The sequence below is a fragment of the Lissotriton helveticus genome, chromosome 2_1 (genome assembly GCF_964261635.1).
Source record: "Lissotriton helveticus chromosome 2_1, aLisHel1.1, whole genome shotgun sequence".
NCBI lineage: Eukaryota > Metazoa > Chordata > Amphibia > Caudata > Salamandridae > Lissotriton > Lissotriton helveticus.
In genome coordinates this window covers 999,968,924-999,995,638 of record NC_136059.1, presented here as the reverse complement: position 1 = coordinate 999,995,638, position 26,715 = coordinate 999,968,924, and the positions used below count along the sequence as shown (strand labels likewise).

Below are 26,715 nucleotides of genomic sequence, written 5' to 3'. Positions count from 1 at the left end.
GCCCAATAATAGCCCGTTTGCTTAATTACCGGGACCGGGATGTGGCCCTTCGCCTGTCCAGGGAGCGAGGACAACTCCGCCATGAGGAGATGGGCATTTCGATATATCCGGACTTCAACATGGCTGTCCAGGAGCAAAGACGGAAATTTCTACCGGTGAAGAAGAAACTACAGCAGCTTAATATTCCATATGCGATGCTCTTCGCCGCAAAACTCAAAGTGACTTATAAAATGAAACAACATTTCTTCACCACTCCGCAGCTTGCCAAGACTTCCTGAAAACCTTGCCAAGGCTGGCGGCGGGACAGGCTTTTCCGCCCCATCGCCCTGAAGCTGGTGGCGGCACTTCGGATGTAGAATGATCTCAGACACCCTGATTTCCACTCGCTGATGAGAAAACATGCCATATGATACTGAGCCGGGCAGTATAGAAGAGAGGGGCAGCTGGACATCGCAGGGGGGGACTGGAGAGGGAGCTGACAATCCACCCTTAAAGAGGAGATGATGCCAATCTGCGAAGCATGAGAAACTAGCCGCTGCCATAGAGGCAGTGGACGCAATGAACGCTTTGGAAATGACTTATCTGTCTCCCTGCCCCCTGACCGTCTGCAATTCTCTGGACAGTTGTACTCTGCCCCAGCTGCTGCTGAGAGGGCGGATTCATATGGCAATGTAACTAATATGCAATTCAGTTTCAAGATGACCATCCATACGATCACCTGAGCACCCTCGCTCTGGCGAGGAAGACCCCTGGATGCCCTCTGGCCCCCCCCTCACAGGTGACCCCTTACTGCTATGGTTGTTGGTTTCTTACTGCTAGTTGTGGTACAGACTAAGTTGTTTTCCCCTGTTGGGAATATGGTCTTGTGGGAAGGGGGGGAGGAGGAAGGGAAGTGAGCCACGCAGGTTTGGGCTGCTGAAGTGGGAGGGGGTTGGGAAGGGGTTGTGTGTGAATGCAAGTAGTGAAAGACCCCATGACAAGTCACAAGCCACTGATTTTATTACCAGTTTTATGCCTAGATGTCCCTACCAAGTTGTCTTATCCCGCTTAATGAAAATGCATAACCCCAGGTTTTGCAATGGATGAATGCTCGGGACCCCCTACATACCGCTTCCTTACCTGGAATGTGTGAGGGATGGGGGAGGCCCGCAAATGCAGGCACATACTATCCTATCTAGATAGGCACAACATACACTGCGCTATGCTGCAAGAGAAGCACTTTAATCCCACTGTCCCCTCGACATTTGCTGCCCGATGGGCCAGTCACACATGTTTCTCTTCCTACTTCTTGTATGCTCACGGCACGTGCCTCCTAGTGAGGAAGTCCCTCCCATACACCCCGCTGGGAATTGTCACAGATAAACAAGGGCCGGTACTCTATTCTCTGGGGCAGGATAGCCAATCAGACCTTCACCCTTGTTTCGTGCTATGGGCCAAACACAGATGATCCAGAGTATTTCCGGGTGCTCTCGGGAAAGATACTGGAGATTGGGTCTATGCATCTTCTATGGGGGGGTCTTAATGTGACAGCCAATCCTTGCCTGGACCGCTCACACCCGCAACCACACCACTACTCTCGCTCATAAGCACTACTTGAGGATCATGAACTCGTTGATGCATGGCGGCACAGGTAGCCAACAAGGTGGAAGGAAACCTGCTACACCACAGCACGGGTCTCTTGGTCGAGAATAGATGCATGGATCATTACTAGGGGCCTTGCCCCGTGGGTGACACACTCCTCCCATCTCCCTCAGACCTACTCGGACCATTCCCCAGTATTGGTCGCTGTGACCCTCCCACAGACTGACTCTCCTTTTCAGTTTTGATGCTTCAGTCCTCAGCGTCCTCGGCGGGATAGAGCAAGCACAGGTGCGGGCGGTAGAGAAGCCCCCTGGGACTTGCAGTCCCTCTACAAATAGCGTCCTCCTCCAAACAGGCGCATTGGTTCCCCTTGGTAACTGTGGGGAGCAGAACCAGCAGCCAAACCGGTTTTAAAAAGCCTCATGGGTGGAAAGGCCAAAGGGGGTTGTAATGCGCAGTCCTCTAAGCTGCACACCTCACAGTAAGTTATATTGGACACTTCCAGCGGGGAGTCACACCCCTCTCATTCCGCCATTCAGTTAGGGACAGACGGAAGTGGCAAGCTCTCCCAGTCACACGACAAAGCTCACAGGAATTGGAGCGTGCCTCTGGGCAAGGATGCCCCGTCTCGCCCTCCTCACCTCTGGGCCGATCGCAACCATTTATGCAGAGTCGAAGCGCAATGAGTCACAGGAAAATAAATCCATAAACTCTTTAGCTGAAGAGTTGTACCTGAATACTTTACCAGTGACCAAGTACAGGTTTGAGTCGGTTTGGAGAGTTCACTTCAAATGGGATTAGCATAAAGAAATCAAAGTTCAGTCAGGCAGCATGCCAGGCAGGAAAATGTAAAATAACAACCATCCCCTGACTCCTTCTCCAAGAGGGCAATTAGAATTCCAAAAGCTCTCAGTTTACCTCCCACAAAGCATTCTTTCCATCATACAATATGGTTTCCATTGGTTGTCCACAGTGGGCTGTCATGGTGTGATCAATACCTCACTAAGACATCCAAAAGCATTAAGTTTAAGTAATCTTTTTTCAAAATCATCAAATTCAATAATTTTATATTTCCATCTTTTGCTTGGAAGTAAGAAAATCCACTTTTTCCACTGTCTGTTCGTTCCCAGACGCTCTCTCTGGGTTTGCAATTGTATTGATACATTTCTGTCAAAAGTGTTGCTGATTCAAGAGAGAGTCTGTTGTTTCAAAGCCTAAGAAAGAAATGTCATGAAAGGTTCTCACAGTGTTCAAAATGTTTACTTTAGCTAGATTCTGCTTTTCAAAGAAAGCATTTGAGGCCTACATGAAAACTCTATCACTTTATGATTAAATTAAAGCACACATTAATATGACTAATTCATTTTCCCAGTTAATTCACTCATTAATCTTCTCTTAAATGTTGCATAGCAATATTAGGATTACTATAACCGTATTGTGCAAGTTTATATTTTTAAAAGAGATTAATATACATGTTACTTTTGATATATACGTTTGTACCACACAGTACTAAATAAAACTTTGAATCTTCATATGGTCAAGCATCTTTAAACTCAGCATTTTTTTAGTTTTTAAGTGCTTCATTACGTAAGCATTAATTTCATTTGTCATTTTCAGAAGTTATCAGCAGCCCATTTTCTAGGTTAACTATGTTTGTATTCTCTCTCTTTATTTACATCTTTCACATTTTTACGTTTCATAAAATTTCTGCGTGCTTTCACAATGCTGTGGAAAATCTCAAGTTGTTCGTCTTCAACCGTTTTACACATTTTTTTAATCAAAATATACTGTCCTAAATCTCATTCGATGGTGAGAATTGAAAGATGCAACCATCATTAAACTTTTACGCTCCATCAGTGTCCACGTCCAAATGAAGAAACCTCCGCTGTGATAGTTGTAGTGTCTGCAGATGGTCCTCATGGGGGGCATAACAAATTTAAGACACTCACAATCAATAAACAACATTTCTTTTACACAAAAAAATTGAATTCCTCCCACTGTAAGAACTTGCATATTAAATCTCACTTAAGGGCTTGTGTTGCTCTTGTGTCACCTTGCGTGATGCAAGGACAACACAAGTCCTTGATACATCTGGCGCTTGGTATTATGAGTGTTGGTACTAGGTATCCTTTAGATAGGCACTCTCCCTGACCCGTCAACTGAGACTTTGTCCACTGTTGCCCTGGTGGACTTTCGCCACAATCTGAAATATCCACCTGCCTAACCTCGAAAATTACCAAGTCATAATATTGACTACCACTATATACAGAAGGTATGGATATCTAGGAAAGTATTAATTTACTATTTTTAATTCCACGTCCCCTGGCCTTGACATAGTCGACATTATGGAGTTGATATTGTTGCAAATCAATATTTTGACCGTGACATTTTGAAGCCCCTACCACTTCTGTTACTCTAGGGCATTGACAATGGAATAGAAAGTCCTTGATGAAAGATAGGTTGTAGGTTGCAACTGTAGCAATCACCTATGCACCCAGCAGGCACTTACACCATCTAAAAGCAAGACTGGTATACCAATAGAAATCTTTTATTTACCAATATTCATTGTAGAAGCAATTTAATAGTATTAAACTCTGAGTGCTGCTCCTATCCTCCTTCTGATTTTCACTGCAATAAATTAACGATCCTCAGCTAATAAAGCAGCTCATGACATTGTTATACACCAGAACATTGGTGAAACTGAAATGTATTCAAATAATTTTGCAAATCTAACTCTAACATTTAAACATATGTTGAAATATACAAAGCAATTATAATTGTAGTTCAGGTCACACCTGCTGCTGACATTAGAATACAGTTTAAATTTGTAGTTTTGTTGAAACTTAGAATACATTATGAAATGACCTTAAGTGGCGAGCACTTGCACTGCATCAGGAGAATTCTGACAAACTGTATTGGTCTTTGCTTGATACACGGATCTGACCACCTACATCGTTTACTACTGGTAGAAATAGTTCAAAAGTGTCCAAAAGAGCAATGAAGTTCAAGTTTATTTTGGCTGCATTCCATCGTCACATGCTGGTTTTTAGTGAATTATTTAAGAGAACGAACACAAAGTTCCCGAAAAAAGCTTTAATACCAGATACGTTTTGTGAAATATCCGGAATGCATGTAAATGTGGGACTATCTATGGCCCTCTTGCATTCTTGGTGGTGTTGCAGGGAAGCCTTGCATCCGGGGGTTTCCCTGCGCCCCCGACGGTGCTCTCGGCCCTGGTGGTCGGGTCACAGCGATCTTTGGTGGCTCGAGATTCTTTCCAGAGGACCCCTCCTCATTGTGGCGATGCGCTCTCTTGTTGGAATGGCCGCCGTCTTCTCTCTGATGTTCTGTAATTCACCATGAGACGATTAATTATAGTATTTTATTAAGACAGAGCAACAGGGGTGTGGCTTGGTCAGTAAGATTGGGGGTGGGGGTGTATGAGCTTCAGATTTTTCAGCAATCAGGCTGGCATGTAATCTAAAAATACATCATATGACAAGCAGAGTGCATGAGATGGGGCTAAGGGGCAATGGAAAGGGAGATGAATGCAGATTGGTGGGAGTACTAAGAGAAAAAACACGTTTTGTAAAACAACCAACATTTTTTAGGACTTTCAAAGTCAAAAGGGAGTGTGTATGTGCTTTTGTCTCTGTGTATGAAAACATTCCTGGTGAAATCCTACAGTCAGTCATCTCACCATACCGGACATAAAGCATCTGTTCTCAACTATTTATCATAATATACATTAGTTGGGGGTGTAACATAAATACCCTCCCCCCCCACCCCGAAGCTATGCCTCTGCAGAGCAAGCATCAACAAAACTTATAAGATCTGGCTTTATATTGTAAGGGAACTCGTTTGTACTAAGGGTTGCGCTGGTGAGCGAGTGCATCAGAGGTGTATGACGATGATTGAATAAATGGGGGCATAAAGGATAAATGACTGATATGGTGAGAGAAAGAAGATGTACGAATAAATGAGGATTTAAGGCTGGTAGGGTGGATCAGTGAGAGTATTAGCACAGGTGATTTTATGAATGAGAGTGTGGTATAGATAGATGGATTGATCAAAATTCTGAGGATGGATATGTACATGAATGTTTTAAACAGGATGGATGAATTGGTGGCTTGATGGGTAGGAGTGTGAAGAAGGATGAATTCATAATATTGTGAGGTTAGGCAGAAGAATACACTAGGGTGCAGTTGGATAAAACAGCGTGAGGATTGGCCAGTGAACATTAAAAATATGGCAAATGAATGGATATATAAATGGGTGAAAAGATGATGAGATGTGTAAGATGAGCGATGAGCAAAAATATGATTGAGTGAAAATGAGTGTGGGAGGAAGAATGAGGGAGAAAGTGTGAAAAGGATGGGGGCGGATGTATGACTGGATGATTATGTGGGAGGATGGATGAGAGTATGAGGTTAAGGTTATGGGTGGATGAATACAAACTAGATTAGAGAAAGGTGAAAAGATGGAGTTTGAAGGATAATTAACTGGAGATGGAACGATAAATGGGTGTATTGATGAAGAAACATGTGGATGAATACGTATGAAGATGGATGAATGATAGTAAATCATAAATTAATGGAGGCCAAAAGGTATGGACCTATTTATGCATCCTCCAGAGGCAAGAAATAATTCAGTTAACTTATAGATCTAGGGGCTTATTTATGAGAGGCTTGCACCACAGGAGCCTCACTCCTTTTGATGCTCCAGTGCCGGAAGCCTCTGAGTCATATTTATGAGGCGACCAAAAGTTGCTACCTTGCCTTACGGTGCATCAAGCAGGCTTTCCCTGTGCATTACAGTAGGCTTTCCCATACAGCACCCATGGATTATGGTGCTGCCAGAGATTTACGTAATCACACAAACCTGGGGTAGCGTCATAACCTTAAGCCAGAGCTGGGGTAACAAGGGAAATATGTTTCCTTGTTTTTCCTCTTTCTATGTGTGCTGCATTCTTTAGCACACGTAGATAGAGGAAAACGCCTCTCTGGATTGTTTTTGTGCAGGAAAGTGCTCCTTCCTGCACAAATTCCTGCCAATTTCTCAGACATGAAACCCCTACTTTGCTTGTCGGTGTTGTGATGCTGTATACGATATTTCAATTACATATTTCCACACACATTTTATCACTTGCTGTTTTACACAGAGTACATTCGAAGTTACCATTTTAGTGCCCTGTATTTTTTGCATGTAGATGCAGCACTACTTGTCCAATGAAAAACGATACAGCTTAACTTCTTGTCTTAGGTTCTTAGTTTGCATTCTTTGTATCATTCCGACATCTTGCTGAATAAAAATCAGTTTACCTCATCCAGTTTAATTAAACTGCTTCATATTCACCAATGCAATGTGGGACGAGAAGATATGGCACATTGTCCTCCAATGAAACTGGATTATTTATATACTGTAGGAATATATATAGTATCTTTCGTTTTCCTTGTTCCTTGCATCTCTCACATTGCATTCTAACTCCCAACATTTGGCAGTGAACCCTAACTTCAAAAAAGTTAGGATTGGAGGTTGATTGCTGTTGGTTACCACATCTTTTGACGCCCAATCTAACCTAGCGTGTCCGGAGCATAATTAGAAACATAGGCGCAGATTTACAATAACTGGCGCATCCCTGCATATCAGCAGGGATACACCAGTTATTGTGTGTCACGGCTACGCCACCATGGATGCGGCGCATTTACAATGCGGCGCACCATGGGGCAAAAATGGAAAGATGCGTGGCACATCTGCTGCCGTAAAGGCGGCGCATTGCTGGAGATGCGTTGCATGTACGACGCAGTTCCAGCAAGGCTTGGGGGTGCCCTAACCTGTTAATGCTGTGTCAATCCTTACGCCTGCTTCAAGCAAGTGCAGGGTTTTGACGCAGCATGGGCTTAAAAGTGACTGAGTGAAATCTTGTAGATTTCACTCAGCCACTTTTAGGAACGCCCACCCCTGCGCAGGAACGCCTACATGTTGCACAGGGTTTTACAACGTGACGCATCTCCCAGATGCGTCACATTGTAAGTACCTGTATGGTCTAAACATTGTCACATTAGTTCTCTTTCAATCAGAAAGAATATAGGTTTATAGACCGTTGTAGCATGCTATACTGACCATTAGAGGCCCGCTCCAGCGTTAAAGACCCAAGCCAAAGGTGAAGGCCTTTAACAAGGTAGCAGGCCTTTAATGGGCGGTGTAGCCCAGCTACGGTGGGCTATAAGAATATCAGAATATTCCACAATTAGAGGGCATAATGTTCTAACAAATTAAACAAAGACCTCAGGGAACACGAGAGGATTTAAATCCCCTCGTGCTCAATGAGACCTTTCTTCGCAGCAACAGATGAGAACAACAAACTTTGGAATGTTGGCGCTCAAGGCTTTTAACAGCCATTGGAATCCTGGAGCACTCCACTGTCTTCACTGAAGCTCCCAACATTACAATGTTCTAATATAGACTTAGAGCCTGACCTAACGTGCTCTGCCAGCCAATAAAGGCCTGTCCCAGCGTTAATGTCCTGAGTTGAAGGCGAGGGCCTTTCACAAGGGAGCAGGCCTTTAAAGGCTCCAAGGCTATTAGAACATTCCGCCCCTAGATGGCAACATTTTCTAATTAGCAAAAACAAAGGCCTCTCAGAGCTCGAGGGGGTTTAAATCCTCTCCTGCTCTGAGTGGGCATTGTTCACAGCAGCAGCTGTGAAAGAAAAAAAACAATTAACTGTCAAGTCCAGGCCGTGCAGGAACTGGAGGTGCATGCATACAGGAGGGCACACTCTGTGCCCCCTGCATGCTTCTCCGTGGTCCTGAGGCAACAGGAGGCCTTGTAGTTTCCTCACTGCCACACTTTTCCATGGCAGGCTCACCACAATGAAAACTGTGCTGGTAAGGAAACTCATAATACGCTTGGCAGAGCAGTGGTGGCACCTGCAGCATATTGTGGGCCTCACACCACCGCGCCACTGTAGATGGAGTATGGATCCCTGGCCGTTGTGGTGTTCCAATGGCGGTCCGACTGCCAAACTCATAGTACGGCGGTGTGACTGCTGGTGCGCACCGCCACCCTGGGTTTGGTGGTCCATGGACCGCCAAACTCATAATTAGGCCCTTAAGGTGTATGACTACACCACAACAAGACAGTTTGCCTTTTTCTCTCCATTCTCACCATTCTCACCATGTGAAAACTATTTTTACCAACCATGATTATCCTGTCTGAGAGGCACCAAGGGTCAGTCTTGTTACCTGGCCTCCTCAATATTTATGTGCCCATGCTACACACACATAACGTGCAGCTACACCGTCAAAACAAGTTTGCTGACAATATCCATATGAACCAGACATAACTTAAGAGGTTCTGCCAGTCACTTGAATGTGAACTGTCTACTGAACCAGATTATTGTAAAATTCCTCTGCCTGAAAGCACTACATTAGGAGCCTCATTTATGAGAGGGTTGTGTCACATTTGCACCACACACCATGTTATATATGTGACGCAAAACTCGAAATCCGATTCTTAAAGCCACACAAAGCCACTTTGTGTGGCTCTGAGTGGATTATAAAATCTGGAGTAATGTGGCTGTTTCCATGGATTTGACGAATCCCTAAATTTACAAGAACTTGCAAAGCTGGGGATGTGCCAAAATATACACCTTCCCAGGGGAGGCGTAACAAAGAGAACGATCTCCTCATTTCTTCCTTTTTTGTGTGCTGCATTCTGCAGCATAAATAGAAAGGAGAATATGCCTCCCTGGATTAGTTTTGTGCAGGAAAATGCCCCTTCCTGCACAAAAACAATCCTGCATCCAACACAGGGACGCTTGCACTATGATGCGTTGGGCTAGGCTGCCAAAAGGGTGCCAACACAAGGGAAAAGATAGGAATGCGTCATATTACCTTAAATATGGAGCATGCCTGCCCTTTCCCTGTCACACAGTACAGGGTAGTATGCTGACTTGCTGTGATTTCCTCCTAAAAGCAGCCCTAAATGTCCTTCTACTTAGCCTTGTGGCTTCAGGTCTCCAAATGTTCAAAATGTCCCACTTATGGGTCTGCCTCCCATTCCAAACAACTAAGTTCATGACCTGTGGCCACCCATGATTCAGACTTACCCTTCCTGCCACAAGTCAGAATTGAGCCAAAGTCAAGTGCATCCCTCCTATTGCATGTTCTTTTGCTCTTACAGTTTTGACACAAAATAGTGCTCATACATTCTAGAAATGCCTTGGCTATTGCAATGGAAACTAATCCGGCCTGTCCCCAAATACACTGAACAAACTACTGAGAATTCAAAAACTATTCAACCTACTGTCAGACATTAGCCACACCTCCCCATCTCTCCAAGATTGAAGACTTTACTTTATTTTCCCTAAAATCAATCCAGCAACATCCAGAGCTCCCAGTGGAGGCAGAGCTCCTGTGGCACTCTGACCACCATACCTGAGCACAGCGGGCAGACCCGCAGGGGTGGAGGTGGTCGGTCCTCCACCACAAGTACAGCAATTCTAAGCCCCCAAGTAAATAACTAACTGGCTGAATTGATTTACTTTATGTCCAAAGATCAGACTGTGCTTGTAGGATTTAGGCAAACAGCTCTTGCTGCCTAAATATTAATTTCCAGATCTGAGCCTCCAGAAAAACCTTTTACCACTCATATCGGCAGCAAAATCTACCACACAAGCTGAGGCGCAACTATATTCAGGCAAGACCCGAGTGCTCAAAGGAGAACAGAATCAATGTTTTCAATTTGATTGCTAAATTTAATTCCATGTAAGTCAGATTGTTGTATGGCGTTGTAGGATCCAAAGTGAATTTTTCCGATTCATGTCCTTATATAGGTAAAAATTACATTGCCCTAATATAGGCATATAAATCATTCCCTTATTTAGACATAGCCCATGCAGTCCAAATACAGGCATGGCTACTTCCATCCGTACCAAAACGTCACAACGATTTCTTGGAAAATCTGCTTAAGCAGTCAGGGACCTCCCCTTGCTTGAATATTGATATGTCCAAGAACTCATGTACTTTACACAGAACTACTATTCCCTTGGGGTTCTTTACTGACGTTATTATGCCCAACTTTATGTCAAACTAGGCACCTTCAAGGTATATATATGCCTTCACTTGCTCTAGCAAGATACGGTGGTTCGGAGCAGTTCAACTATCTACTTGCCCGACGCAGCTCTCTAGAGCAAGTGCCGAAGGTAGCCGACCCTCCAGCTCACGCACTGATCGAGAGGCTGCTTTTCTCCCAGCGAGAATCCAGCTCCAGTGTTTCCAAGCTCCCCTTGCAGGGTGTTTGGAAATCGAGTCCCGAGACTGAGATACCAGACCTCCTTCATTCTAACTAAGGTATGGAGCCGATTAGAACCTAGAGAAACCTTGGATAGATTCTTGGCAAAGAAAAACTAAACCTATGCTACTCCACACTTACTCCCTTCCATGTACTAGACTTAGGTTAGGTACATTGGGGTAGGCGTATTTTAGAAGCAACAGTTGAGTACTTTTAGCCATTGTTGTTTATGTATGTATTGATATCTGGTTTAGAAACAATACAATACTCTTACAGTATTATTTTATAATATTGTTCTCGTTGTACGCATTATACTTTGCAGTCTGCATTACGATTGTGGCAGTTCACTTTACTTGCATGAGAAAGAAGACTGTCCAATAAACCTTTTATTGAAAACGCCCGTCTCTCTATTTCTCTACACCTCTGTAGAAACGAAGCATGCATGAGTGACTCAGTGAAATACTTATCTATTGTTTCCACGACTCTAGAGATAGATTTCTTATTCTTGGGAAACAAAATTGTCATGTTTATGCGGTTGTCAGAAACGAATCCCTTCTTGTGAATTCGAGAAAGTTTCTAGTGACCTCTGAGCTAGCTGGCACTCACTATTAAGTTTAGTATATTCGATAGAGACTTAGTCAACCTCAGTCCTATGTCTAAATTATAGGATATACTATTCCAATGCGCAGAGCCTATTGGGAATAAATGAACTACACTACAAGATGTATTTGTTTTTTGCAAAGATTAGGCCCAGCTGCAGAGTGATTATATCATAAATGCAAGCCGTGTCAGGTGCATTCAAAAATGGGAGCACAAGCTAAATACCATGTTACAAGTGAGACTGCACACATTCAAATCTGTGCAATTTCAATAACAGATTTCACTCTATCTTTTATTTAGAGAAAGTTATGAAAGTTATTATTGTGCCATACGAATAAATATTGAAAATGAAAGACATTTATCAACATGGATCTTTTAATATACCTTGCAAAGGGGATTTAAGAGGATGTCACCTAAGGTACCTTAGGTATTTTGGCCACCAAGCCAGTTTGGCCAACTCTCGCCATGATGAGTGTCACACTTCCTGTTAAATTATCCCATTTTACAACAAAAGAGTATTTTTCTTTGGAATTTGTACTTCAACTATCAAAATGTTACAGGAAACAGTTCTAACATTTTTGTTCATTTATCCTATCCGAGGAAACAGAAAATATACCAGTGGCTGTGATTCAAAGAATCATCAATATGCTACCAACAGCATTATTAAAGAGCACGACTGGTGTACTGTATGGACTGCTGAAAACCCAGAAGCAAATACACAAGTGACAACAGATCTCTCAAGCAACAGCTTGGTTTTCATTCCTTTAGCTAAACATGGTGATGTTTTTTAAAAGATGCTTCTTGGCATTAAACACATTATTATAGATACAAATGATTTATTGTTAAGTCTATCTGACCCGAGCCATTAGTGCAATGCATGATATTTAATTGTAATGTCACAAATGTATGCGGGAACATTCCTAATGTTGAGGAATTGAGAGCATCAGAAAGCATAATAATGGAACCAGGATGGGGTGACGCTAATCATGAATTTTTGTTATAAGCGTAAAATAGGAAAATATATTGGAAAATGTAATTTGCAAAAACTGCATAATATTGTGCTGGTGTCTTATAGATGATATGGTGGAAGACTTGCAAGTCTGACTAGACAGAATACTCCTACTAGAAATGAAGTATTAGATAGATGCAATACAATGAGAAATACCGAAATACTGAAAAACAACTTGAATTAAACATGCCTTTTAGTAAAAAAATCATAACTAAACTATTTTGCATAGGCACTGAAACATTGTTAAAACAGACGTAAACCTTCAAGATATGTGAAATAACAAACCTATAACGGTATTCAATAGCAAAAACGCATATAAGGATGTATTTGATCGATAAACCCCCTGAAAATGTTCAAAGTATACTTAGTGTACACAAAGCAGGTACATTTCCATGTTTAAGCAGTATAAATTAATTCCAATTGTGAGTAAAGGGCTGAATACTTCAAATCCTTGAACTCAGTGAGAATATAACAATAAATCAATAGAGCATATGTATTTCTACAATTGTTATCCATTTAGGTGCCCATGCGGCAAAGAGAAGGTGGGGCAAACCTCAATCTTATTAAGATGAATTATCAGTTAGCACAAATCATCTACCAGAAATAAAGATACATACATTAAGTATGTGTTTTGGAGTTGCTAGCATGCCACACAATTACATTTTCAAATCTATGAAACATAAGAACACGTTTTTCAATTAAGCTGGCACTCAGAAACAATTGCTGCAAAGTGAACACTGGTAAATTAACTGCTTGCAAACTTTTTTTTTGTTCACAGATGGGGTGAACAAGTGACACATTTACAACAGTTCTTTGTAATGTTTTTTAATAGTTGAACTCCAAATGCCAAAGAAAAGGACTCTCCATATATCAGGTGGTGGATGGGCACTACCTGATGGACAGGAAGGACTGCACACATTGTGGAGAGTATTGCTGTTTAGTTGGTGTCTTACTGCGGTGTCAGAAAAGCTTTATACATATAGTGAATAATATCAAGACATTGGAATCAGTGAAAAATGTGTGAACTTTAGAAGAGGGGACAATTTCAAATGACGTTTGAGTGGAATTGTAACGAATTATTGTGTAGGAAACAATTTCTGTAATTCGTATGATTGTTTTGATGTTATATTGTCGAGTCTTTCACATTAGGTCGATTTTATTTCATTTTGGTATAGAAACATATTTTTGAACTTCATTCTAATTAGGCAAAATAAGGTTCCAAAAACATTGAGGAATTGTAAAAACTTTGCAAATTTCATACATAATGAAAAGAAGAAAAAGTATGTGTATAATAGACGATGCACTCTTCATGTATACAATCTGAATGGATTAAGAGGGATTTGAAATCCTGATATTGCGATGCCTAATTTATTTTGCTTCAGTGAAGTAAATGTTGTTTAGGGCTATTCATAAGTTAAAGTAGTAAACTATCTAAAACCTTGAATCATTTTGGAATACTGAGTGCATCAATGAAGGGTCAGCTTTATCAAGGCTTTAAGCCAGTGCATTGTCACAAATAGTGAGGCAAACTGATTCAAAGTCTTGATCTGGGATTTGTATTCCAGTCCCATCCTATAAAAAAGGGTAGTCTGAGCCCTGCACCTAAACTGTATGCCTCAGTTGGGCATGCATACATTTTGATAAAAGTATTCTTTTCTCAGAACTCTTCTAACTTTTCATGTGCATTATAATGTACAACACACATACAAAGTTAGAAAGGTTTTAAATTATGTCTAAAAGGAGTTTTTTTGTACTGCAAGAATACCCTTTCATTACAAAACCAATGCTAGGCATCATGCACACGCCCTTCCACTGTGGTGCAAAGATTGTGTGTGGCACATGGTAGCCTGAAGTGTGCCATCAGATTCAATGAAAGCAGAAGCACCATATTTTTGTATATATGCCGCTGTTCCGCAGCCTCCCTTTCATGCAAAGACACATAACAACATTTCTAAGTAAATGTGGCACAAAGACTTATTTGTAGAATCAGTAAGAAACAAGTTAAGCAGCAGTACAATTTGATAGTCACCAAGTCCAAATGGTAACTTAAAAATTCACACACTAGTTGTAGCTGTCCAGCACACACAGAAAACCATTATTCCCATCTCTGACAAGTTCAGGCAGCATTCTACTGAGCATGGCAGCGAATGGCATAAAACATTTAGCTGCATCCTTTTGATTAATCCTTGCCACTGTTCTGTCTAAGAAAATTAGTACCAAGGCATGCTTCCGGTGAGGAGATGTAGTCACTGGCTAACAGGAGTGGTGTTAGTCTGTCACTTCATGTTCCTCTTTGCTAGAGACTGCTGGGAGTTGTGGTCCACAGTAATGAGAGTCAATAACACACAGTGATCATTTCAAAAGTACCAGTAGTGCTTGTGCTGCCACGTCACCATTGACACAATTTGGGACATCACTAAACAGGCAGGTGACTGTTATGTAACTCAGGTGTTAACCTACACTGTTTTAAATGCCAAAGAATATATTCAGATAGATATGAGAGGGAGGTGCCAAATACTGGGCAGATAGAAATGCTAGATCGTGCTCTCTGAACTAGCTGAGCATAGCCATAGCTTCAACAAACCCCAGCAGAATGTGAATGCCAGACCATGCTCTGAGGACCAACTGAGTATGGTCAGTGGCCATGCGCACCAGGATCTGAGGGAAGCAATGTTGTGCAAGACCGGTCTTGCGTCCTTAGTTGTAAGGGAGCAGACATATGTCAAGCTTAGAGGGTTCAGCGGAGAAGAAGTGATCAGAGACTTCAGTTATGGTGACAAGGTTGACAACTGTGATTTGCGTTCGCTCCTTAGAGCAGCTAATGGCCATCTGCAAAAGGACAGCTGTCCGTGAGGAACAGCTTCCACTTTGTTAATGTCACCCATGAGCACTGATGTAGCATCAGCAATCCATGAGACCATTACATCCTCCACTCGATTTCCCTTCTATTTGTTTAAACTACAGCATCATTAGGTATTATGTTCTGCTATTTATTGATATTTACTTTCTGAGTTGTATATACTTTGATGTCTTTGTTAAATATATGTGTGGGGGGGTGTGTGTGTGTGTGTGTGTGTGTGTGTGTGTGTGTGTGTGTGTGTGTGTGTGTGTGTGTGTGTGTGTGTGTGTGTGTGTGTGTGTGTGTGTGTGTGTGTGTTTTTTTTGTGGATGAAGCACCACACACCCAGTCGTTGCTTGATATCTTGCTCACTGCAGTTAAAAAATTGAAGTTCCATGACAAATAATAAAAGTTATACAATTAAAATCTTACTGATATACATACAATATGCACTATCTGCTTTTCTTTGTCCCTGTATCGTGTTAACTTGTTTCTTAGGCAATTATTTATTGGTATAGTCTACAGTAGAAATTATATAACAGTATGAAACACCAATTTAATCTGACTAGGCCAATCTGAAATCCATTTCTAAAATCTTAGTTTTCTGTACCTTTGTGTGGTGAGCCATCCCTTTTATGCTCTTTTGGGTTGGCAGTGGGTTCGGCATTGTCTGCTACTTTTTCAGATGCTTTTTTGCTTCTTTTCTTGTTTTCTTCAGCTTGCTAAAAGGAGAAGTGTTTTTTAAAATGTAGTTATTTGAAATAAACACACTCGACTGGTTCATATTTAATGCTTGATGAAAACTTACAAGTTGTAACTTCTTTCTTAGCTCCAGATTTTGTGCCAAATACGCTTTCGATGTAGCGTTCAAATAATAAATGCTCATGCTAGACAAAACAAAAACAAGAGCAGTTTCAAATGATTTGTCAACAGCCCCCTCTCAATACAAGCCCTTTCTTATTCTTCAAATAATGTTGTTTTTTATATATGATCTCTGAGAGTTGTTATGTATCACACCGGGAGAGTAATGTCTCCCTACTCTGAGTTTATGCTTGAGGAGGCCATTCCACTAGTGAAGAACTAATGACAGTGAAAACAACGCTTATTATTACATCTATTTTAATAATGAATTATAAACAAAGTAATATGAATGCATCATTCTGTCTTTCCGTCAAATATCAGCCAATGTGATGCCTATACAAAAAATTCAAAGGCCGTTGAATAATAGAACATACTAATATCGGTTTTAAAATGTAATACATGCACACCTGTACTCGTCAGCACTTGGTTTCATTTTAGACTTGTGGGAATCCACATATATTCCAAGTAATTCGTATCGATAGTTGTAGCACTCTCGGCTTTACAGATGGTCTATCATGAACGTCTTGTGTCATTTTAGATGTTAGTGCTACTAGAACAAGTCTGCATTGGTAAAAGTCAGCGACAATAAGCAATTCCACGTTTGTCTTTTTTTTATAATTCTCTGGGAACAAATGGGAAGCTCTTCTTCCACAACCCCCACCAAATTTGGGAATGTTCAGGTCCCCTTCCCACTCTGGAAATGCGTCTAGGTCAGCCATAAGCAGGAGCAATATCTGACCATTTACATCACAAGGACGTATCAGAGAGGGTAAACAGCCCTTACTATGAATCCATCACCCCGCGTTATGAATCCATCACCCCGCGTGTTGTTACAACGTGGTTGTTACAATGACCTTGTTCTAACAATGCATACCATTACCCCGCAAGGTGTAACAACGACTTGCGGAGGGGGGAGTAGGTGTTAGATTTAATATCCAACACCTTCCCTACTGTCCGCACAGACTGGAGTTGGAATAGTAAATTATACTATTCAAACATTCTGTGCCCTCCCTCCGCAAGTCATTGTTACGACGTGCGGGGTAATGGTATGCGTTGTTACAATGTGGTTGTTGTAACGACTGGGGTGTAACAACATGCAGGGTGACGGCAAGCTGAATAAAGAGGCATATTCATCGGAGAGCAGTTTGTGAGACATGTGGGAGCAGCCTTTGGTGTAAGGCTCTGTCTTTCAGGTATTTTATTGGAGCCACAGAGATTGAGGTGCTTTGACTCATCCCTTGCAACACTGCCGTCTGCTCTCAAGGGCAGAACAAAAGTATGTCAGCAATATGTCTTCTCAGAGTAACTGTGAATTCAATAAATGATCTTCATGTGTGAAGTTGGAGGAGAGGATGGCAATTCGTGTTGCCGTTGCTTTTAATCCCCTACTATAAGCAGTTAGAGTGGAGGGACGAAGTCAGCCCCTAAACAAATAGCCTGTTCTGGCTTATAAGACTGGTGACCTTCCTACTCTGCGCTTTCACAACAAAAGATTCGCCAGACTTCAAACCACGGGCCAGATTTACAAGAAAGAGACGCATCTGAGATGCATCACTTTTCCTGCGCCACCATGCAAAACCTTTGCGGCACCATGGATGCACCATATTTATAATACGGCGGACCATGGTGCAAGGATTGACCGATGCATCAGAAATTCTGATGCATCTGTTGACGGAAAAGTCACGCATTGCTGGATTTGTGTCGCAAGCACAACGCAACTCCAGCAATGCGTGTTGCGGTCAATTCCCAATACAGTGTGTCACTCCTTACGCCTGCTTCAAGCAGACTAAGGTTGTGATGCAGTAGCATCCTAAAAGTGATGCAGTGAAATCTTGTAGATTTCACTGCGTCACTTTTACGAGGCTTTCCTGCGTGGAAACGTCTACCCTGCATACATTATACCAACGCAGGTATAATGTCACGCAGGGTTTTACAACGTGACTTATCTCCCTAGATGCATCAAGTTGTAAATAGGCCGCAACTTTTACGCCGCCGCTGCATCACAAAAGTGACGCAACGACGGTGCAAAAGTGACGCAAGGGGCTTGTAAATCTCCCCCCAATTGCTTAAAGGCAGAAGATGGTAGCTGGCGTAACGGTCAAAGCAGCTGACTTTGGACCTGCTTTTTACTCAAGGGAGGCTTGGGTCCTTGCGTAAACTAGATAGGACCACCTGTATTTTTATACAGACAAATTATCTAGTTGCCATGTTTGTCAATGGTTCAAAAACAAAAAGAACCAATGTTTTTAATTTATTAGCCAGCGTGATTTATTTAACTTTTCTTTGGCTTATTCCCAAAAAAATTTGGGCCATTTAAAGCATGTCATCATGAAGGGCAACACATAGTTCTTGAACACACTTGAAAACAAAGTACAAACATACATTAAACATAGTTGTATTTACATAAGTGACATATACAAACCTACTGACATATTGCTTTATAAGACGTATTTGACCAGTCCTAACTAAGGGGTTGATTATGATGGCGGACGGACCTGAGTCCGTCCGTCACCATAGAGTAGGAGGGACCGTCCGCAGGGGCAGCGGCGGTCCCTCCGTGCAAATTAGGATGTGACCGCCACCCTGGCGGTCACATCCTGTATTTTTAACATTGCGGCGGGTGCTGCTTGAAGCAGCATCCGCCGCAATGTTAAAAATGAAAGTTGTGCATTTGCATGCACAAAGCGGCAGGCACCGCGCGGTGCCTGCCGCTTTGTGCACGCAAATGTAGGGGGGTATCATAGGTACCCCCCATGTGCACCTCCCACACCTCCTTCACCCAGGGGGCCCGCAACGGGCCCCCGAAGTGAAGGTCCATATGCTTTTCCACGGCGGAAATGCCGCCGTGGAAAAGCATACATCTTACGCCATCCTAATATGGCTGGCGGTGTCTGCTAGACACCGCCAGCCATGTTAATGCTTTTCCGCCGCGGTCGGAAGGCGACCGCGGCGGAAAAGCTGCGGACAGATTTCAAGACCCACCGCCATCCTAATATGGCGGTGGGTCTTTTGAGGCTCCGCAGAGGATTATCCGCATCCTCCGGGCCGGCGGTGGCTTCCGCCAGCCCGGAGGATGCGGATAATCCTCCATCATAATCTGCCCCTAACTTCTGAAACACTAGGCGGAAACATTCACTTTCAAATTATGTATTTTATCCTGCCATTGTGTATAGCTCTAGAAACGTAAGCTTAAAGTGTTGTAAAAATGGAGAGTAGTAGCAATACAAACTCTCCCAAACACACTATAAATGCCTTTTCCCAAGAGCGGGGTCAGTGGGTTTCAAACCCCACATCTTTTTTGGGGGTTCTCATGGACCTGGTCATTTCAGCTGAAAATAAGTGAAAATGATTGTGCTATTATCTAATAACTCAAAAATCCCTGTTCTACTTCCGCACACTCATATGATTTACAGTGTACCTTATATTGCTTGGAAATGTAGAGGGGTGCACTGATCCTCAATGTAAATTTCCATGACTACTCATTTTGGATGGAGACGCAATGTGTTCATATATGTTAACAATTCTAATCTCTGTCTGGAGAAATAATGCACCATTTTCACTGGTTGTGTCGAAATGCAAGATGTATTTTAAGCAAAAACTGTGAGAGTTAAAAACGGACTTTGGACCTGCGGAACCAAGAGGCATATGTACAAGAACTTAACGCCACTGTAGCGTCAATTATTTTTTGACATTAGACCAGCTTTTTTTTCTTTCCATATTTTCAAGTTGCGGCTAACTGCAGTCAGCAGTACTTTTCCTGCGTAAATGCAAATTTTTAAGATCACCACTTCTGTTAGTGGGTCTTAACGGAAATGAGATGCAAGGTGGGTGCTCCCTAGCAAAAACTGCAGATAACCCCACTTTGCAATATTTACAATGAAATTCCCATACGGTGATAATTCCCCCAAACTGCTGCTCAGTCCAGTTAGAGGCAGTTTTTTAAGACCAGCAAATAGCTGGTCTTAAAATTGGTGCAAAATCTTGGGTCCACATATTAGATGTTTGGGTGCTGGAGAGTGCTGCATGGAACATTGCTGCGCTGCCCAGCGCCACAACAAAAGGACAGGGATGGGCCCTATCAGTAAGATAGGGTGCATTCCTGGGCCCCATTCATGAAAAGTATTGCATCGATGCAATAAAATATGTTGCGACAACTTTCACTGCGCCCTGCTTGCGACACCATGGATGCGCTGTATTCAATGTACAGGGCTCCATGGCAAAATCAATGACAGATACGTCTGGAATCCTGATGTATCTGGCAGCGCTAAAGTCATGCATTGCTACAGTTGTGTTGCAAGCATGACACAATTCTAGCAATGCATGGGACCAGCCTATTCCTCTGGCACTGCATCACCCTTACGCCTCCCATGAGGCAGGTCATAAGGTTTTGACGCAATGGTGTCCTAGAATTATCGCAGTGCAATCTGAGAGACTTCACTGCATTACTCCTACAAGGCTTTGTTGCAGTGGAAATGCCCACCCTGCACACATCATACCAGATGCAGGCGTAATGTGGCACAGGGCTTCACAAGGTCAAACATATGCCTGGATGCGTCACTTTTTAAATACAGAGCAACGTGGTGCAAGACTCACGCTGCAAGCACGTCAAGGAAATGATTAACCTGAAGCGTTAAACTGCTGGAAGGGGCTCAGGGTTAAACCTTCCTGCACAAAAACAATCACAAGAGGCATTTTCCTCTTTCTATGTGTGCTGAAGAATGCAGCACACATGGAAAAAGGAAAAACAAGGAGAAATAAAGATATTTCTCTGCTGTGTACCTCTTACGACTTCCCTAGGAAGGCATACATTTTTGCCACTGCATCTGATTTACGACTTCTCATAAATCTGTGGGGGTGTCAAACAGCCATAGTAGTTGCTGGAGCGAGTGTGAAAGGCCAAGTGATGGGCTTGAAGGACGTCCATGCTGTGCAGGTGGAGAAGGGAGTAGCAAAAGGGCAAATGAAATTACCTTCGGGACGTTTTTTTTTTTTGTTAAGCGCACACTGCATGAACAAACAGCTTCTGGGCGCTCCTACATAGCGTACGTTATACAAATAACTTTGTAATACCTGTTCAGCTGTTTGCAGTTGGTTAACTTCTTCTTGGGCCCCATACAGGCCCACGAGTGGAATGAGTCACGCACAGGTCACACGTGGAGGTACAGCTTGGAAGGGTCAGCACACTGTGGATGATGGTGCTGGGGTTTAGTAAGGGGGTTCTTGGGTGCAAACATACAGAGGGTAGAAGTTTATGATGACCCAGGGGAAGAGACTCCAAGTACAAAGGGAGGGAAGAACACACAGCTAGAGGTTGTAGACAACTGAGAGACAGTAGGTAGGTCTGTGTGAACGAAAGCAAAAAAAAGGGCAGCAGCCCAGGGCATGAAAAATATTATTCTTAAAGGCAACAGAGAGTTGCAGCAGCGGCATAATGTAAGATGATGCCCCCTCCCTGCAAAATATGATGAGGGGCCTCTGAGTCTCCCTTATCTCAGATAAACGTCATGGGGATGTGGCTGGAATTAAAGGTGCATACTTTTAACAAAGGACCGCACTTTAAAATTACCTATATCTGCATAAACAAGAGGACAGCAGAAGCTATCTTTCCTCTTAAGGAAACGTAAAATTCAATATTTTTACAGTTCAAATACCTTCTAAGCTGCACTCCAGACACAGCCTTTGTATAGTAATGTCCCTCAGAGCAGGACTGTCTCTAGTATGGAGCACCCACAACAGAGGCACAAAGAGGTGTGAGGGCTCTGCATTAAAGTGTGAAAATGATTGTGCTATTATCTAATAACTCAAAAATCCCTGTTCTACTTCCGCACACTCATATGATTTACAGTGTACCTTATATTGCTTGGAAATGTAGAGGGGTGCACTGATCCTCAATGTAAATTTCCATGACTACTCATTTTGGATGGAGACGCAATGTGTTCATATATGTTAACAATTCTAATCTCTGTCTGGAGAAATAATGCACCATTTTCACTGGTTGTGTCGAAATAGAGGTAGACAATGTTTGACCTGACCTACAGGGTCTCCGTTAATCTGAAACTCCACCCCTACTCACCCATAGCACCTACTAAAACAATAGCTTCAGGAAGTTTAATCAGCATTCATTTGCTAACAAAAGTGTTCATAAAATTTGTAAAGGGAGCCCTTTCTCCTTCACCTCAATCACACCAGTGTTTGTATTCCCTGCTCTCCAGGCACTGGAATGCAGGTAAAACACTTCAACTGTCTGGGAAAATGTTCTCACCTTCCATCCAGTGTCAATGCAAACCAGTGGCATTTAAATGTACCCCATTCTGATGTATAATTAATACTCTGAGTCAAACCTGAGGTTGACCTGCAGAATCTTTTTCAATGTGTACATTAGTTCCCAAGTATTTTCTCGACATATGCGTCCACTCATAATATTTCACTTTCAAACCTTGACCTGATCAACTGACCTAGCTGGAATCCTGGTCTAGAAGTAGTCTAGCAAAAGAGAGATGTTTTCATGATTCCAATGCCTATTAAAATTTCAATAAAGCTCAATCTTCACAAGTAAATAATGCTGTTTCTTTCTACATTCTTGAATCCTCAAACTGAACTGAATGCCATCTCAAAAATATTCACTACGGGGCATATTATCAAGGGGGTTTATCTCCGCTTTTTTGGCTTTAAAAGCCAAGAAAGCGGAGATAAAATTATCTCCCTATTACCTAGCTGTCTCTAACACCAGTTAGTGACAGCTAGTAGGAGATAGCGACCATCTTGGGCCCCACTTTGCATGTCAGTGATATTTATCACTAATGACATGCAAAGTGGGCGTGCCAGGATGTTAGCGACTGGAAACAGTTGCTAACATCGCTATCTCCTATTACCAACTTTTGGAGATATTCGCGCTAAGCGCAATTATCTCCAAAAGCTAACACCTGCCCTGAGCAGTTCTTAGCCATGTTATCCAATGGGAAGTGGATAACATGGCTAAGAGCATTAGCTCGGTAATGCATGAATGTCGCTGACTTTTCAGCGATATTTATGCATTGCGGCCGTTTTTTATCGCATTTGCGATAAAACCTTGGTAATACCAAGGTTTATCTGCGATAAAAATCGCCGCAGCTCAGCGGTAAAATTTTGTCTCTAACCAAGAAATAGCGATAATTATCGCTATTGCTTGGTAATATGCCCCTACATTCCCTAAATCCAGCTTTAAAAACTGCCCTTTAATTAAAACCTCTGGGGCATATTACCAAGCAATAGCGATAATTATCGCTATTGCTTGGTTAGAGACAAAATTTTACCACTGAGCTGTGGCGATATTTATCGCAGATAAACCTTGGTATTACCAAGGTTTATCGCAAATGCGATAAAAAACGGCCGCAATGCATGAATATCGCTGAAAAGTCAGCGATATTCATGCATTACCGAGCTAATGCTCTTAGCCATGTTATCCACCTCCCATTGGATAACATGGCTAAGAACTGCTCAGGGCAGGTGTTAGCTTTTGGAGATATTCGCGCTTAGCGCGAATATCTCCAAAAGTTGGTAATAGGAGATAGCGATGTTAGCGACTGTTTCCAGTCGCTAACATCTTGGCACGCCCACTTTGCATGTCATTAGTGATAAATATCACTGACATGTAAAGTGGGGCCCAAGATGTTTGCTATCTCCTACTAGCTGTCGCTAACTGGTGTTAGCGACAGCTAGGTAATAGGGAGATAATTTTATCTACGCTTTCTTGGCTTTTAAAGCCAAAAAAGCGGAGATAAACCCCCTTGATAATATGCCCCTCTGTTTGTTGCCTTTCCTTTTTTCTTCTCTATTTCAAATGTCCCCCTCCCTTTCTTCCATTATCATATGAAATCTATTTATTGATGTCATAATTACACTTTCACAATTGCCTTATTAACCTTCTTGCTTTCTCAAATTTGCTTGAAAATGCACCATTTCACCCACTTTTTTCTTCAAAATATTCTCAGGAGAGAAAAACCCCAAACTCCCTTATGACGGTCAGGCTTGCTCGCAATACTTCCTCGCCACAGGTCACTCATCCAAAACTTTTACGTCCTACCACTTTCAAATGTCACCACCCGCCACTGTCTTTTCTCTCTTTAGTAATCTATTTCTGATCAACAGCAGTGATTATCTGTGAGGACAGAGAATAAGAGAGTGAATTCCGACTTTGTGCACATTTATTTAAATTACCATTAGTCATGCAATCTATACTAATATAATAAAGAGAGAGCCCAAACCTTTGAGGCGGGTAATCTCAGGAACCACTGCACCAGTCACAACACCCAATACAGCGTTGGAAAGGGCAATTGCAGCAGAAGGACATAGGCTATGCAGACGCCCACCATATACATTTATAAGGTAAAAGAACCGTGACAGCAAAGTAGTCCCTTGTGGGCGTGTCTGCGTTGTGCTGTGGGCGTGTGCTAGGGGTGTGACAAACGCTGGGGGGTGTGATATGTTCCGCCCTTCATGCCATGTCTCATATCGTGTGCTAATCCCACCCTGCTCCCTTTAAATACCCCTGCACCCCATAATCATAACCCACCCTTACTCCTTAAAATACCCCAACACCCTTAAACACTGACCCATCTTAACCCTATAAATATACCCTGTACCCTGTACCCCAAAACCCAAACCTATCCCTAAACCCTATAAATACCCCTGTACCTCAAAACCCAAACCTACCTCTGAACCCTAAAAATACCCCTGTACCCAAAACCCAAACCTAGCCCTGAACCCTAAAAATACCACTGTACCCCAAAACCACCCCTGAACCCTAAAATACCCCTGTACCCCAAAACCCAAACCTAGCCCTGAACCCTTAAAATACCCTGTACCCCAAAACCCAAACCTACCCCTGAACCCTAAAAATACCCCTGTACCCCAAAACCCAAACCTAGCCCTGAACCCTAAAAATAACCCTGTACCCCAAAACCCAAACCTACCCCTGAACCCTAAAATACCCCTGTACCCCAAAACCCAAACCTAGCCCTGAACCCTAAAAATACCCCAATACCCCAAAACTGAAACCTAGCCCTGAACCCTAAAAATACCACTGTACCCCAAAACCACCCCTGAACCCTAAAATACCCCTGTACCCCAAAACCCAAACCTGGCCCTGAACCCTTAAAATACCCTGTACCCCAAAACCCAAATCTACCCCGGAACCCTAAAAATACCCCTGTACCTCCAAACCCAAACCTAGCCCTGAACCCTAAAAATAACCCTGTACCCCAAAACCGAAACCTACCCCTGAACCCTAAAATACCCCTGTACCCCAAAACCCAAACCTAGCCCTGAACCCTAAAAATACCCCAATACCCCAAAACCCAAACCTAGCCCTGAACCCTAAAACTACCGCTGTACCCCATAACCCAAAACTATATCTGAACCCTTAAAATACCCAAACACCCCAAAACATATACCTCAGTACCCCAAAACATGTACCCCTGTACCCATACTTACCTTATCCAAACATTTTAAAAAAACATGCTTTTACCATTCATGCATTTACAACGAATTTCGTTGTAAAAAATATGCGTGGTAAAAGCATATAAAATATAATGCCATGCATTATAATGGCATTGCGGAGTCATGGTACTTTCATAATGAAAGTATGCGGAGTGATGGTATGCGGAAAGAGAGTTGCGGAATAATGGGTGTTTACCCTCCCCCGGTAAGTACATTGGTGGCACGGCGGCCCACATCTCCAGCAACATACTCATATTTTTTTCACCACCCATTTGAAAAATGCACAGGTCTCTCTCATTGATGGCCAGCAGCGACATACACTTTTAGACACACCTCCCGCCACAAGTTCTAGAATTGCGAACTTTAGAGCTGGGGAGCTACGTTCGAATCTCGGCATCAGCTTAACATCCTGTGATTCCAGGCAAATCGCTTTGTCACCCCGTGCCTACCACAAATGAATGTGTTCTTCTGTAATGTAAATTGTGCTCATGCCATGTTGTCGAGTTCGCGCTATATAATATTGCAAGTAAAAATAAAGTAGGGAAACTCGAGTTCACACACTAATGAACGCGCACTCTTAAGTGCATCAGCAGTGCACTGTGAATCGGAGCGTTTCACAGGCCTGTCACAGATAAAAAATGCTATCAAAACGAAATCCTACAAAACAATATACTACTGGCCGGCAGCTATTCATACCCGGACAATGTCGGGACAGGCTGCTAGTGACTAATAAATCCCAAGTCTATAACAATGCTTCAGTGTGACCCCCTTGTGACGGAGTGTAGGCAGTATAATGACAACATTTGAAAGGTGCTGGCAATACGTACACCATTATCAGAATGAAAGGCAGGATCAGTCCTGGATTCGATGCGTAGCTAAAAACTTTTGCGAACCAAGCCGGGAAGTCATTATCCAAGGTTTCTGTAATCGCTGCAAACATTTTTTCTTTACCACTGAAAAAAAAAACAACAGACACATTTATATTCAAGCTCATTTTGCCATGTCCCTAAAGTCAATGGGCCAACTTTGAAGCTTGACGGAGTTCGGCTGT

General features: G+C 42.6%; 1 protein-coding gene across 1 annotated transcript in view; it reads right to left on the bottom strand.

Annotated features, from left to right (window-relative positions):
- Window positions 1–4,113: 4,113 nt before the first annotated feature.
- TMC1 (transmembrane channel like 1) overlaps window positions 4,114–26,715 on the bottom strand; it is a 654,455-nt gene continuing 631,853 nt past the window's right edge. Inside the window, exons 15-18 of the mRNA XM_078677802.1 lie at window positions 26,492–26,617; window positions 16,135–16,213; window positions 15,937–16,048; window positions 4,114–4,928 (exon numbers count right to left, since the gene is read on the bottom strand). Coding sequence (XP_078533928.1) covers window positions 4,726–4,928; window positions 15,937–16,048; window positions 16,135–16,213; window positions 26,492–26,617 — 520 coding nt within the window. The 3' untranslated portion in view covers window positions 4,114–4,725. The remainder of the gene's footprint in view (window positions 4,929–15,936; window positions 16,049–16,134; window positions 16,214–26,491; window positions 26,618–26,715) is intronic.